The sequence below is a fragment of the Miscanthus floridulus genome, chromosome 11 (genome assembly GCF_019320115.1).
Source record: "Miscanthus floridulus cultivar M001 chromosome 11, ASM1932011v1, whole genome shotgun sequence".
NCBI lineage: Eukaryota > Viridiplantae > Streptophyta > Magnoliopsida > Poales > Poaceae > Miscanthus > Miscanthus floridulus.
In genome coordinates this window covers 26,461,924-26,478,152 of record NC_089590.1, presented here as the reverse complement: position 1 = coordinate 26,478,152, position 16,229 = coordinate 26,461,924, and the positions used below count along the sequence as shown (strand labels likewise).

General features: G+C 45.3%; 1 protein-coding gene across 1 annotated transcript in view; it reads right to left on the bottom strand.

The window, feature by feature from the left end:
• Positions 1-547: 547 nt before the first annotated feature.
• LOC136491721 (uncharacterized) overlaps positions 548-16,229 on the bottom strand; it is a 160,918-nt gene continuing 145,236 nt past the window's right edge. Inside the window, exons 2-6 of the mRNA XM_066487972.1 lie at positions 4,342-4,767; positions 2,580-2,739; positions 1,784-2,231; positions 1,326-1,435; positions 548-582 (exon numbers count right to left, since the gene is read on the bottom strand). Of these exons, the coding sequence (XP_066344069.1) occupies positions 548-582; positions 1,326-1,435; positions 1,784-2,231; positions 2,580-2,739; positions 4,342-4,767 (1,179 nt within the window). The remainder of the gene's footprint in view (positions 583-1,325; positions 1,436-1,783; positions 2,232-2,579; positions 2,740-4,341; positions 4,768-16,229) is intronic.

Genomic DNA, 16,229 nt, shown 5'->3' with positions numbered 1-16,229 from the left:
TAGGAAACTTCTGGTCCTTCATTCTTCAAAATCATCATGAAGTTTAATTCACGTGCACGAGCTCGAGTGATGGGTCCTGGTGGCGCCTGTGCTGGTTCAGTTGGAGTAGCCATTCCCGTGTCGGTGTTGATGTCCTCATCATCCTCCCCTTCTTGAATCGAAGTCGTCCTCGACGGCATCTCCTCACCCTCGCCCGCATATGGTTTCAAATCTGCAACATTAAAACTAGAGGAAACACCATAGTCTGCAGGTAGGTCAAGTATATAAGCATTATCATTGATTTTCTTTAACACCTTGAAGGGACCAGCAGCACGGGGCATCAGCTTAGACCTGCGCAAACTAGGAAAGCTGATCCTTGCGCAAATGCAACCAAACCAAGTCACCAGGTTCAAAAGTAACAGGTTTACGTCCTTTACTACCAACAGCCTGATTTTTAGCATTAGTGTGCGCAATGTTCTGCTGTGTTTGCTCATGGATGTCCAACATTTGTTGAACACGTGCAATAGCATCGACATGTGGGGCGTCCAAAGGGTTAAAGGACAGCAAGTCAATTGGCGCCCGTGGAATGTAACCATAGACAACCTGAAAAGGGCACATTTTCGTGGAGGAATGTGTAGCATGATTGTAAGCAAACTCGACATGGGGCAAACAATCCTCCCAAAGTTTCAGATTCTTGTCTAACATAGCCCTAAGCATGGTAGATAAGGTTCTGTTCACAACCTCAGTTTGCCCATCTGTTTGTGGGTGACAAGTGGTGCTGAAAAGCAATTTAGTTCCTAGTTTATTCCAAAGAGATCTCCAAAAATGACTTAGGAACTTAGCATCGCGATCTGAGACTATTGTATTTGGAACACCATGTAAACGAATAATCTCACGAAAGAACAACTCAGCAACGCTGCTAGCATCATCAGTTTTATGACATGGTATGAAGTGAGCCATTTTAGAGAATCGATCAACAACCACAAAGATACTATCCCTCCCCTTCTTAGTTCGAGGTAAGCCCAAAACAAAATCCATAGAAATATCTAGCCAAGGAGAAGTAGGGACAGGTAACGGCATATACAAACCGTGGTTGTTCAGGTGTGACTTAGCTTTCTGGCACGTGGTGCAGCGTGCAACAAAACGCTCCACGTCGCGGCGCATCTGGGGCCAAAAGAAGTGCGCGGCCAAAATCTCCTGTGTCTTGTAAACGCCAAAGTGTCCCATGAGGCCGCCACCATGCGCTTCCTGCAACAGCAAAAGACGAACCGAGCTTGCGGGAATACATAGCTTGTTAGCGCGGAACAAAAACCCATCGGTTACATGGAATTTACCCCATGGTTTACCATCCTTGCAATGCAGCATGATGTCCTTAAAGCCAGGATCATCGGCGTATTGTTCTTTCACAGTTTGTAAACCAAAAATTTTAAAGTCTAACTGGGACAGCATGGTGTATCTACGCGACAAAGCATCAGCAATAATGTTGTCTTTCCCGTTCTTGTGTTTGATGATGTAAGGAAAAGACTCTATGAATTCGACCCACTTAGCATGCCGACGGTTCAGATTAGTTTGGCTACGAATATGTTTTAATGCCTCATGATCAGAATGAATTATAAACTCGCGAGGCCAAAGATAGTGCTGCCATGTTTGAAGTGTGCGAACCAAAGCGAAAAGCTCCTTATCATAAGTGGAATAATTCAGACTAGCACCGTTTAATTTTTCGCTAAAGTAAGCAACTGGCTTGCCCGCTTGCAGCAAAACACCGCCTAACCCAATACCACTAGCATCGCATTCAAGTTCAAACATCTTATTGAAATCAGGTAGCTGTAGTAAGGGGGCATGTGTCAACTTATCTTTTAGAATGGTGAATGCCTCGTCCTGTGCCACACCCCAGGAGAAAGGAACACCCTTCTTGGTGAGCTCATGCAACGGGGCGGCAATGGAGCTGAAGTCACGCACGAACCGTCGGTAGAAACCTGCAAGCCCAAGAAAACTCCGAATCTGCGTAACTGTCGTTGGCGTGGGCCAGCTCTGGATGGCGTCAATCTTGCTGTTGTCCACCTCAATGCCCTGCGGAGTAACAACATAGCCAAGAAACGAAACACGTTGTGTGCAGAAGTCGCACTTGTCCAAGTTACCAAACAAGCAGGCAGCGCGCAAAGCATCAAAAATAGCATGCAAATGTTCCAAATGCTCTTCCCTAGACTTGCTGTAAATCAGAATATCATCAAAATAAACAACCACAAACAAGCCTATGAAAGGCCTCAAAACTTCATTCATTAAGCGCATAAACGTGCTGGGAGCATTAGTCAATCCAAACGGCATAACTAACCATTCATATAAGCCAAATTTTGTTTTAAAAGCCATCTTCCATTCGTCCCCAAGTTTCATTCTAATCTGATGGTACCCGCTACGCAAATCTACCTTGGAGAATATAACAGCACCGCTAAGCTCGTCAAGCATATCATCAAGGCGAGGTATAGGATAACGATAACGAATTGTGATATTGTTAATCGCTCGACAATCTACACACATGCGCCAGGTACCATCTTTCTTTGGGACAAGTAGCACAGGAACAGAGCAAGGGCTAAGAGACTCACGAATGTAGCCTTTATCAAGTAGTGCTTGGACTTGGCGCTGAATCTCCTTTGTCTCATCAGGATTGGTACGGTACGGGGCGCGGTTTGGAAGCTGGGCGCCCGAGATGAGGTCGATCTGGTGCTCAATGCCACGAATGGGAGGAAGACCTGGTGGTAAGTCCTTCGGAAACACATCGGCAAAGTCCTGCAAAAGCTTAGTAACAGCAGGGGGTATATCCAAAGATGGTGCATCATCGAGTGAAACCAGCACATGAGAACATACAAGCGCATAGCAAGGCATATTATCAACATGTAGTTCATCAAAATCAGCACGCGTAGCAAGTAAAATAGGAGCATGTAGCTTAATTTCTTTAGACGTGGCTGGTTGTTGTTGGCATTGTTTTAATGCTTTAGTAGCCCTAGCAATGTCATCTTTCACAATCTGTTCAGGGGTCATTGGATGAAGAATAATTTTCTTGCCCTTAAACAGTAATGAATAATGATTTGTGCGACCATGATGTAAACAATCAGTATCATATTGCCACGGCCTACCAAGCAACAACGAACATGCCTCCATAGGAACAACATCGCAATCAGTATAATCAGAATAAGAACCCATGGAGAAGTGAACACGAACCGAGCGTGTTACCTTGAGTTTGCCACCCTGGTTGAGCCATTGAATGTGGTAGGGATGTGGATGTGGACGTGTTTGGAGAGACAACTTTTCCACCAGATCCGAACTTGCCAAATTGTTGCAACTACCGCCGTCAATGATGATGCGGATGGATCGTTCTTGCACAACGCCTTTGGTGTGGAACAAAGTGTGGCGCTGGTTCTGCTCAGGCTGTGCAACTTGTGTACTGAGGACTCGCTGCACAACAAGACTCTCATACTTGTCGGCGTCAGTGGCAGCCACGTGTTCTTCCACATGTCCTGAAACGTCAGCAGCAAGCATAGCGTATATAGTTTCATCGGAATCACTAGCGGAAGAATACTCACCATCATCACGTATAATCAACGTACGCTTGTTGGGGCAGTCCCGTATCATATGCCCATAACCTTTGCAACGATGGCATTGAATGTCCTTTGTGCGGCTAGTGGAAGAGGAGGCGCTCTTATTAACTGAAGGGGGCGCTGGAGGTGGAGCTGCTGCCTTGTCACGTGACGTACTACTAGGTGTATAGGGCGTCGTAGGGGTTGAATGGGTCAAAGTAGTGCGACCTGCAAAAGAGTTAGAATGGGTCCTTGCTCGTCGTCCCTGCACTTCACGTTCAGCTTTGCAAGCAAATGCAAACAAAGTAGTAATATCATCGTAGTGCTTATAATCAAGAATATCCTGAATTTCACGGTTCAAACCACCACGAAATTGTGCCATCGCAGCATCATTAGTCTCAACTAAACCACAACGAATCATGCCGGTTTGCAACTCCTGATAATACTCTTCTACAGATTTGGTTCCTTGCTGAAAACGCTGCATTTTATTAAGCAAGTCTCGTGCATAATAGGAAGGAACAAATCGGTGTCGCATGATAGTTTTTAATTGCTCCCAAGTTGTGGGAATGTTATTAGGGTGTTTGCTGCGATGCTCACGCCACCAAATTGATGCGAAATCTGTAAACTCACTAGTAGCAGCCCTAACTTGATATTGTGCAGGAACATCATGACAATGAAATTTCTGATCTACCGCAAGTTCCCAATCAAGATACGCACCCGGATCATATTTGCCATTAAATGAAGGAATTGTGAACTTAATCTTAGTAAATGAGTCGTTTCGATTACGTACCACGCGCTCACCACGGCGGTTGCGGTGGCGCCCTCCATGGCGGTCCTGGTCGTCGATCTCGGTATCACCACCATAATCAAAGTCCGCACGTTGATCAGCAAGTTGTTGTACCAACTCATCAAGGCGTGTAGTGAGCGTGGCAAGGCTGGTGGCGTGGGCAGCTTGTGCTTGCTGCATCTCCGCAAGCGTAGCATTTGTGGCCATTTGAGCGTCCTGAAATTGACCCACTTGCTCGTTGGCGATCCTAATCTCCTCTGCCAAGCCCTCCACATGCTCATTCATCTTGCGATTAAAGTGGTGAATGATGCCTTTAGTGCGTGGGGAGTGAGGCATGGTGTCCTGATCAGCTGGCTCCCCTGACATTGTTAGTGGAAAAGCAACGAACACGAAAACAAGTATTTGTCCTAAAGCTAATAGGAAGTGGTGCTGATCAAGGCACTCAAACTAAAGCTGTTATCAAACTCTTACCCGTTCTTACCAAGCTCGCAGGGGTGACTTGCAACCAGTGGTACAACCTTCCAAAGATTGAATGGAGCGATTGCCAGAGGACACAGAGCTTGATCGCTGTAGAAAATTTGTGGAGCTATGGGAAGGCTTCAATTTGTAGCAAGGAGTAGCACAAGCATTCAGTAAAGGCAAAGTTGAATAATCACTCAAAGCTGGTGTTGTGCTGGTCCTAGGCTAGACCATACTAGAGACGTGAGCCCACGCACAAAGATAGACACAGAATTGCAAGAACAAAGAGTAAAAGACAGCGAGTACACACCCTTGGCATCTCTTGTTTTTTTTTGTTGTTTTTTTTTTGTGTGCGGCTCTTTTTGCACCTTTTGCCTTTTGTTTTTTTTTGGTGCGGCTCTTTTTTTTGTTTTATGCACCTCTGGCCTTTTTTAGTTTGATGACACTGCCAACACGTTGCACAACTCAAAAAGGAAAACAAAAGGAAATCAGGAACTCTTTCCTTTCGTGTAGCCACAGACCGCCTGATCTCGCATGATCTCCTGTGATACGCCCAAAATGAATCGCAAGGCAAGTGAGTATCCGTTGGAAAGGGCACGAAATATGCTTTCCAAATTGTACCTAAACTTCCCAAACGGACTACGGATGCAACAGCTAATGCCTGTGTCCTTGCCGAGATAAATCAAGACCCGAAATAAATTACTTTCCTTTTGTAGGTGGGAAATTGGCGTGCACAAGGGGGTCTATGACGTGGGAAAGATTACAGGAGCATGGAGGACAAAGGAAAAGGAGGATCAAGTGCAAAGATGTGAACTAATACGTGACAGGAACTCAAAACTCTAATGGACTAGACGCCAAGACCAGCAACACGACACAGCGATGCAACCAAAAACTCAACAAAGCAATAAACTGAATGAAAGATGCAAAGGCTCAAAAGGTCTTGGACAGTGGTTCTAACCTGAAACGTTTTTTGTTGGCTTTTCTGGTGGATGATAGGACGATGAACAAAACTACAAATAAAGGGATAGATCTCACCGAGCAACCTGAAATTTGATACCACTTGATAGAGCTGGAGTACCCGATCTTTCGGTGAGTGGAGGATAACTACGATTTGGTGGGTGTCGACCCTCGCGATCCGACTACGACGAACAAGTCCGTGGCGCCTTAGCAATCGCTGAACCAACTCCCGATGGTTATTGACCTTGCTGGTGCGAGATCAACCTGATCACGAAGATCAATTCCTGCAGGCAATCGAAGAACAAGCAAGAATTTGAGGCGAGCAACCCTGAATATTACTCGAAGGTGGGGTTCTGAATTACACGAAGACGAAGCTTCGGAAGTAGCAATGGCTAACTTAAGCAAAACAAAACCCCAAGCCAAAGAGGGGGCGCAGCCCTTGGCTAAATAGGGGGAGGAGGGAGGAAGGAGGACGCCCAGCCTGCCCACAAGGTAGGGAATAGGCGCCCAAACAGCCACACACCATCTCCTTGATTCCCTTTCCTGATTTAGATGGTGCAGCACCTTCCTGGTTATTTCTTGACAAAACTAAAAACACATAGGTGGCGCAGCACCTAGACATTATTCTGGGCAGGTTCATCATGAGCATTGATGGCGCATGCACTTAGGAAACTTCTGGTCCTTCATTCTTCAAAATCATCACGAAGTTTAATTCACGTGCACGAGCTCGAGTGATGGGTCCTGGTGGCGCCTGTGCTGGTTCAGTTGGAGTAGCCATTCCCATGTCGGTGTTGATGTCCTCATCAACGGGAGCCCTAGTGGCTGGTTGTTGCGCTCCACAAGATCGTGACGGCCTTTGGAGGTGGTGTATCGGTTGCTAAGGCGCAGTCTTGGAAGGCTGTAGTCGGGCCATGAACGTCATCTCCATCCACCAAATCGAGTTGTCTCACGCCTCTCATCGAAAGATCATCCATAAACCCTAGCGGGTTCATATCATAGCGCAAACCATGCACCTAGCTTGTACCGACACTAACACTATCTCCAAACGAAAAAAGTGAGATTCCACATAACCCACGTCACCTAGGAGTTCCATTGGGTGCATCCAAAATGATTTCCTATCCTATGGTATGTTCGACGCAAACCGTGCACCTATCTTGCGTCAAGATTAGCACTATGTCCAAACATACCGAAATGAGCTTCCACTTGAGGCTCGTCACCTAGTGGTACCATCAGGTGTGACCAAAATGATTTTTGAGCCTATGGTACGTCTAGTGCAAACCATGCACCTATCTTGCACCAACGCTAACACTACCTCCAAATAGAAAGAAGAGAGATTCCACATGACCCACGTCACCAAGGAGCTCCATCGGGTGCATGCAAAATGATTTCCGAGCCTGTTACGCTCGACGCAAACTGTGCACCAATCTTGCGTCAAGATTAGCACTATCTCTAAACGGAAAGAAGTGTCATTCCATATGACCCACGTCACCTAGGGGTTCCATTGGGTGTATTCAAAATGATTTCCTATCCTATGGTACGTTCGACGCAAACCGTGCACCTATCTTGCATCAAGATTAGCACAATGTCCAAACGTACCGAAATGAGCTACCACTTGAGCCTCCTCACCTAGTGGTACCATCAGGTGCGACCAAAATGATTTCTGAGCCTATGGTACATCTAGTGCAAACCATGCACCTATCTTGCACCGACGCTAACACTACATCCAAATGAAAAGAAGAGAGATTCCATAGGACCCACGTCACCAAGGAGCTCCATCGGGTGCATGCAAAATGATTTCCGAGCCTATGTTACACTCGATGCAAACCATGCACTTATCTTGCGTCAAGATTAGCACTATCTCTAAATGGACCGAAACGAGCGTCCACTTGAGCCTCGTCACCTAGTGGTACCAGCGGTTGCGTCCAAAACAATCTCAGAGCCTATGGTACGTCTAGCGCAAACCATGCACCTACCTTGCACCAACACTAACACTGTCTCCAAACGGAAAGAACTGAGATTCCACATAACCCACGTCACCTAGGAGTTCCATTGGGTGCATCCAAAATGATTTCCTAGCCTATGGTATGTTCAACGCAAACCGTGCACCTATCTTGCGTCAAGATTAGCACTATCTCCAAATGTACCGAAATGAGCTTCCACTTGAGCCTCATCACCTAGTGGTACCATCGGGTGCAACCAAAATGATTTCTGAGCCTATGGTACGTCTAGTGCAAACCATGCACCTATCTTGCACCGACACTAACACTGTCTCCAAATGGAAAAGAAGTGATATTCCACACAACCCACGTCACCTAGAAGTTCTATTGGGTGCGTCCAAAATGATTTACTTGTCTATGGTATGTTCGACGTAAACCGTGCACCTATCTTGCGTCAAGATTAGCACTATCTCCAAATGTACAGAAATGAGCTTCCACTTGAGCCTACTCACCTAGTGGTACCATCTGGTGCGACCAGCAACTTGACACAACCGATGTAGCCAACGACTCAACAAGCCCTAACTAAGCAGTGCTAGCAAAGGCTCAAAGGGTTTATAGGATCACGGTAAAACTAATCTACTATATTTTTTGGCTTTTCTGGACTATAGGAAAAAATAGAAAAATGAAGGATTGGAAGACTCTCAACGATAAACCTTGCTCTGATTACCAACTGATATGATCCTGCTAGGGTTTGTTCCCAATCTTTCGATGAGAGGTGTGGGATAACTTGATTGATGGGTGGAGACGACGTTCACGGCCTGACTACAGCCTTCCAAGCTACGCCTTAGCAACCGATACACCACCTCCAATGGCTGCCATGATCTTGTGGAGCGCGTCACCCGGCCACTAGGGCACTCGTCCTGCAAGCAATCGAAGAACTAGCAAGAACAATGATGAGGACATCAACACCGATCATACATCCACGCTGTCCACGCCGACACCTGCTTGTCCTATTACCCATGCTCGTGCTCGAACACTTAATCATCAAGTGAGTTCCTTCTTGAGCTCTTGTCCATCCTGTTTAGATCTTGGAGACACGTGCACTCTTGTTTTGATTAGGAATCAAGGAGAAGACCGAAAGGGAAAAGGACTCGCGTAGGCTAGATTCGGACTGCAGCACACCTCCAACTTGCGACGGTCGCCACGGTTACATACGGAGTCGGATTGGGGTGATTCTGGACTTGTTGGAAAGCTAATAAAGTCTACTTTCATACGGATCTGACCTCATACTCATACCTGCTCATAAACGGCGTCAACAGCCCAAAAATCACCGAGAGGTCTATTCTGTCCAGGGTGCTGCGCCACCTTAAGTTAGCCCAATGGGCTTGTATCGTTTAGAGTCCAGTAGGGACGCGTCCTAGGGTTGGAGCACGACCCAAACTCTCTTGTGGTCGTCCTCCACACGTCATATACCCCTTAGCCGCCACCAGGAACACTTGGGTTTTGTTTAGATCAAGTTTAGCCTTTGCTACTTGCTTGTAGGCGCGCGTGCTGATCCAGCCGCCCGTCTCCTTGTCTTCGGAACCCCACTCAAAATAAGATTCAGTTTGAGGCTTTCAATTCCATCTTGCAAATTCAGTGCTTGTTTCCTCGTTCTTGCTAGTTTTTCGATTGCTTGCAGGACGGGAGCCCTAGTGGCTGGTTGTCGCGCTCCACAAGATCGTGACGGCCTTTGGAGGTGGTGTATCGGTTGCTAAGGCGCGGTCTTGGAAGGCCGTAGTCGGGCCGTGAACGTCATCTCCATCCACCAAATCGAGTGATCTCGCGCCTCTCATCGAAAGATCGTCCATAAACCCTAGCGGGTTCATATCAGTTGGTAATCAGAGCAAGGTTTATCGGTGAGAGACTTGTAATTCTTCGCTGTTTTTATTTTTCCTACAGTCCAAAAAAACCAAAAAAAAATAGTAGATTAGTTTCCTACAATCCTATAGACCTTTGGGCCGTGGCTAGTGCTACCTAGTTAGGGCTTGTTGAGTCATCGGTTGCATCGGTTGTGTCAAGTTGCTGGTCTTAGTTTTAGTCCTTTAGAGTTTCGAGTTCTTGTCACTTTCCTATCACAACACGCGCTATCATATAGTCTCTCTGTTGGCCGAATCCAAGTAGGGTTTGAAGTTTGAATCGGACAAGGAATCGGCTGTTCCTCTCTGTTGGCCGAATCCAAGTAGGTTTTCAAGTTTGAGTCGGATCAAGGAATCGGGTATTCCTCGCTGTTGGCCAAAGTCCGAGTAGAATTGGAAGTTCCAATCGGACGAGGAATCAGTTCACCCTGTGCTACAAATATCAAACGAAGCACGCAGCAGGTATTCATATCTAAACGAGTGGCTTACTCTAGAGAGAGAGAGAAAAAAGTGTGTGTGCTGAGTTACTCTTTGGGAGTGTCTTGTTCATATAATCAGTTTTGAGTGCCCCTGAAAAAAAAAGAAAAAAAAATATTCAAAAAAAAAGAAAAAAAAAGAAAGAAAAAAAAAGAGAAAGAAGCAAAAGAAAAGAAGAGAAAGGGGCTGATCTTAGAGATTTTTTTTTTCGTTCACTTTGGGTGGTGTGTTGTGCTCTCCTTTGTGTCCAGGCTCGCGTCTCTAGCACGGTCTAGACTAGGACCAGCACAGTACCGCCGGTTGAACGATTATTCAGCTTGCTTTTGTAACTAACGTGGTGCTAGTTCGTTCCTTGTTTCAGCCCACCTATAGCTCCACATATTCTACAGCTTGACAGGTCTCGTGCTGCAGCACCGATACACTTCATCCATTGCTGCAGACTTGTTGGTAGACGACCCCTCCTGTCGAGCAAGGTAAGAACTGGTAAGAACTTGTGTAACAGGTGGAGAGTGAGCGACTTGCTGTAGCTACATCCTAGTAGTTGTAGGGCTTTTATTTCTTCACTTGTCTTCTTGTTGTCTTTGTCTTTGAACCATGTCAGGGTCCAACGAAGATAACCAAATTCCACATTCGCCTCGCACAAAGGGCGTCATACAACATTTTGAAAGGAAAGTGAAGCTGCACACGGAGGGACTTGATAATGACTTGTAGGTGACAAATGACAAACTTGGGTAGTTGGAGGCTACGCAGATTGCCACAAACAACAAGCTTGCAGGTTTGGAGCAGTCCATTGCTAGTGTGGACAAAAGCCTTGCTGCTCTGCTGAGGCGTTTTGATGACCTCCACAACAATGATAAAGACCAGCATAAAGAAGAAAAGAAGGAGGAAGATCGAGAGGATGGTAGTTATGATGAAGAATACACAGGTGATACTGAACATGATGATCGAGACACTCGTGATCGACGTCGCCTACGTCACAACCGTAGAGGTATGGGTGGCCACCGCCGACGCGAGGTACACAATAATGATGATGCTTTCAGTAAGATTAAATTTAAAATACCTCCTTTTGATGGTAAATATGACCCTGATGCATACATTACTTGGGAGATTGCTGTTCATCAAAAGTTTGCATGCTATGAATTTCCTGAGAACACACGTGTTAGGGCTGCTACTAGTGAGTTCACAGATTTTGCTTCTGTTTGGTGGATCGAATATGGCAAGAAAAATCCTAATAACATACCTAAAACTTGGGATGCGCTGAAACGAGCCATGAGAGCTAGATTTGTTCCATCTTACTACGCCCGTGATATGATAAATAAGTTGCAGCAATTGAGACAAGGTTCTAAAAGTGTAGAAGAATACTATCAGGAATTACAAACGGGTATGTTACGTTGTAAATTAGAGGAGGATGAGGAACCTGCTATGGCTAGATTTTTAGGTGGGTTAAATCGGGAAATTCAGGATATCCTCGCTTACAAAGAATACAATAACGTAACCAAACTGTTTCATCTTGCTTGTAAAGCTGAACGGGAAGTGCAGGGACGACGTGCTAGCGCAAGGACTAATGTTTCTGCAGGGAAAGCTAGTTCATGGCAGCCGCGCACGTCTACAACTCCATCTACATGTGCTCCTACGCCATCATCTAGTGATAAGACTCGAGCTGCCCCCACCAATTCAGTAGCGAAGACAGCGCAAAAGCCGGCTGCGAGTACTTCATCCGTGGCATCGACAGGTAGAACAAGCAACATACAATGTCATCGGTGCAAGGGATATGGCCATATGATGCGTGACTGCCCAAACAAGCGTGTTATGATTGTCAAAGATGATGGTGAGTGTTCATCCGCTAGTGATTTTGATGAAGATACACTTGCATTGCTTGCGGCTGACTATGCAGGTAGTGAGGAACACATAGAAGAACACATTAATGTAGGTGACGTGGAGCACTATGAGAGCTTGATTGTACAGCGAGTGCTTAGTGCACAAATGGAGAAGGCGGAGCAAAATCAGCGACACACTTTATTCCAAACAAAGTGTGTCATCAAGGAGCGTTCGTGCCGCATGATCATTGATGGAGGTAGCTGCAACAACTTGGCAAGTAGCGACATGGTACAGAAGCTCGCCCTCACCACCAAACCACACCCCCATCCCTACTACATCCAATGGCTGAACAACAGTGGTAAGGCAAAGGTAACGAGACTGGTGCGAATCGATTTTGCCATCGGATCATACAAAGATATTGTTGAATGTGATGTTGTGCCTATGCAAGCTTGCAATATTCTGCTAGGTAGACCATGGAAATTTGAGAGAGATTCGATGCATCATGGTAGATCAAATCAATATTCGTTTCTATACCATGATCGAAAAATTGTGTTGCATCCTATGTCTCCTGAAGCTATTATGAAATCTGATGTTACTAAGGCTGCAAAAGCAAAGAGCGAGAGTGACAAATCTGTTGTTGATGACAAAGATGAGATAAAATTGAAAGGACGTTGTATGCTTGCTACAAAATCTGATATTAATGAGTTCAATGCATCCACCTCTGTTGCTTATGCTTTGGTATGCAAGGATGCTTTCATTTCATTTGAGGATATGCAACGTTCTTTGCCCCCTGCTGTTGCTAACATTTTGCAGGAGTATTCTGATGTGTTCCCCATTGAGATACCAGCGGGGCTGCCACCAATACAAGGGATTGAGCACCAAATTGATCTTATCCCTGGAGCATCTTTGCCAAACCGTGCGCCATACAGGACCAATCCGGAGGAAACGAAGGAAATTCAGCGACAAGTGCAAGAACTACTAGACAAAGGTTATGTGCGTGAGTCTCTTAGTCCTTGTGCTGTTCCAGTGATTTTAGTGCCTAAGAAAGATGGAACATGGCGCATGTGTGTTGATTGTAGGGCTATTAATAATATCACCATTCGATATCGACACCCTATTCCACGACTAGATGATATGCTTGATGAATTGAGTGGTGCTGTTGTGTTTTCAAAGGTTGATTTGCGTAGTGGGTACCACCAGATTCGTATGAAATTGGGAGATGAATGGAAAACTGCTTTCAAAACCAAGTTTGGTCTATATGAGTGGTTAGTCATGCCTTTTGGGTTAACTAATGCACCTAGTACTTTCATGAGATTAATGAATGAGGTTTTGCGTGCTTTCATTGGGAAATTTGTTGTCGTCTACTTTGATGATATACTGATTTATAGCAAATCCATAGATGAACACCTTGATCACTTACGTGCTGTTTTCAATGCTCTACGTGATGCACGTTTGTTTGGTAACCTTGAGAAGTGCACTTTCTGCACCGATCGAGTATCGTTTCTTGGCAATGTTGTCACTCCACAGGGAATTGAGGTTGATAAAGCCAAGGTGGAAGCTATACAAGGATGGCCTGTACCCACGACGGTCACGCAAGTGCGGAGTTTCCTAGGACTTGCTGGTTTCTATCGCCGTTTTGTGAAGGACTTCAGCACCATTGCTGCACCATTGAATGAGCTTACAAAGAAGGGAGTGCCCTTTTCTTGGGGCAAAGCACAAGAGCACGCCTTCCATGTGCTGAAAGATAAGTTAACACATGCACCTCTACTCCAACTCCCTGATTTTAATAAGACTTTCGAGCTTGAATGTGATGCGAGTGGAATTGGATTGGGTGGTGTTTTGTTACAAGAAGGAAAACCTGTTGCATACTTTAGTGAGAAATTGAGCGGGCCTATTCTTAATTATTCTACATATGATAAGGAATTATATGCTCTAGTGCGGACATTAGAAACATGGCAGCATTATTTGTGGCCCAAAGAATTTGTTATACATTCTGATCATGAATCTTTGAAGCATATTCATAGTCAAGGAAAACTGAATCGTAGACATGCAAAATGGGTTGAATTTATTGAATCTTTTCCTTATGTTATCAAACACAAGAAAGGGAAGGATAATATCATTGCAGATGCATTGTCTAGGAGATATACTTTGCTGAATCAACTTGATTACAAGATCTTTGGGTTAGAAACAATTAAAGACCGATATGCTCATGATGCTGATTTTAAAGAAGTGCTGCTGCATTGTAAAGATGGGAAAACGTGGAACAAATTCATCCTCAATGATGGGTTTGTGTTTAGAGCTAACAAGCTATGCATTCCAGCTAGCTCCGTTCGCTTGTTGTTGCTGCAGGAAGCGCATGGAGGTGGCTTGATGGGGCATTTTGGAGCGAAGAAGACGGAGGACATTCTTGCTGGTCATTTCTTTTGGCCAAAGATGCGACGAGACGTGGAGAGATTTGTTGCTCGCTGCACAACATGTCAAAAGGCTAAGTCCCGGTTGAATCCACATGGTTTGTATATGCCTCTTCCTGTTCCTAGTGCTCCTTGGGAGGATATTTCTATGGATTTTGTGTTGGGATTGCCACGGACTAGGAAAGGGCAAGATAGTGTTTTTGTGGTTGTGGATCGATTCTCTAAAATGGCACATTTCATACCATGTCATAAAACTGATGATGCTACAAATATTGTTGATTTGTTCTTTCGAGAAGTTGTTCGCTTGCATGGTGTGCCAAATACAATTGTTTCTGATCGTGATGCTAAATTTCTTAGCCATTTTTGGAGAACTTTATGGGCCAAATTGGGGACTAAGCTTTTATTTTCCACCACTTGTCACCCCCAAACTGATGGTCAAACTGAAGTTGTGAATAGAACTTTGTCTACTATGTTAAGGACTATTTTAAAGAAGAATATTAAGATGTGGGAAGATTGTTTGCCTCATATTGAGTTTGCTTATAATCGTTCGCTGCATTCTACTACGAAGATGTGTCCCTTTGAGATTGTTTATGGCTTGTTACCACGTGCTCCTATTGATTTAATGCCATTGCCAAGTTCTGAAAAGTTGAATTTTGATGCTAAGCAACGTGCTGAATTGATGCTAAAACTACATGAAACCACTAAAGAAAACATAGAGCGCATGAATGCTAAGTACAAATTTGCTGGAGATAAAGGTAGAAGGGAATTGATTCTTGAACCTGGAGATTTGGTTTGGTTGCATTTGCGAAAGGATTGGTTTCCTGAATTAAGAAAATCTAAATCGATGCCTAGAGCGGATGGTCCTTTTAAAGTGATGCAACGAATAAATGAGAATGCATATAAGCTTGATCTTCCTGCAGATTTTGGGGTTAGTCCCACATTTAACATTGCAGATTTGAAGCCTTATTTGGGTGAGGAAGATGAGCTTGAGTCGAGGACGACTCAAATTCAAGAAAGGGAGGATGATGAGGACATCAACACCGATCATACATCCACGCCGTCCACGCCGACACCTGCTGGTCCTATTACCCATGCTCGTGCTCGAACACTTAATCATCAAGTGAGTTCCTTCTTGAGCTCTTGTCCATCCTGTTTAGATCTTGGAGACACGTGCACTCTTGTTTTGATTAGGAATCAAGGAGAAGACCGAAAGGGAAAAGGACTCGCGTAGGCTGGATTCGGACTGCAGCACACCTCCAACTTGCGACGGTCGCCACGGTTACATACGGAGTCGGATTGGGGTGATTCTGGACTTGTTGGAAAGCTAATAAAGTCTACTTTCATACGGATCTGACCTCATACTCATACCTGCTCATAAACGGCGTCAACAGCCCAAAAATCACCGAGAGGTCTATTCTGTCCAGGGTGCTGCGCCACCTTAAGTTAGCCCAATGGGCTTGTATCGTTTAGAGTCCAGTAGGGACGCATCCTAGGGTTGGAGCACGACCCAAACTCTCTTGTGGTCGTCCTCCACACGTCATATACCCCTTAGCTGCCACCAGGAACACTTGGGTTTTGTTTAGATCAAGTTTAGCCTTTGCTACTTGCTTGTAGGCGCGCGTGCTGATCCAGCCGCCCGTCTCCTTGTCTTTGGAACCCCACTCAAAATAAGATTCAGTTTGAGGCTTTCAATTCCATCTTGCAAATTCAGTGCTTGTTTCCTCGTTCTTGCTAGTTTTTCGATTGCTTGCAGGACGGGAGCCCTAGTGGCTGGTTGTCGCGCTCCACAAGATCGTGACGGCCTTTGGAGGTGGTGTATCGGTTGCTAAGGCGCGGTCTTGGAAGGCCGTAGTCGGGCCGTGAACGTCATCTCCATCCACCAAATCGAGTGATCTCGCGCCTCTCATCGAAAGATCGTCCATAAACCCTAGCGG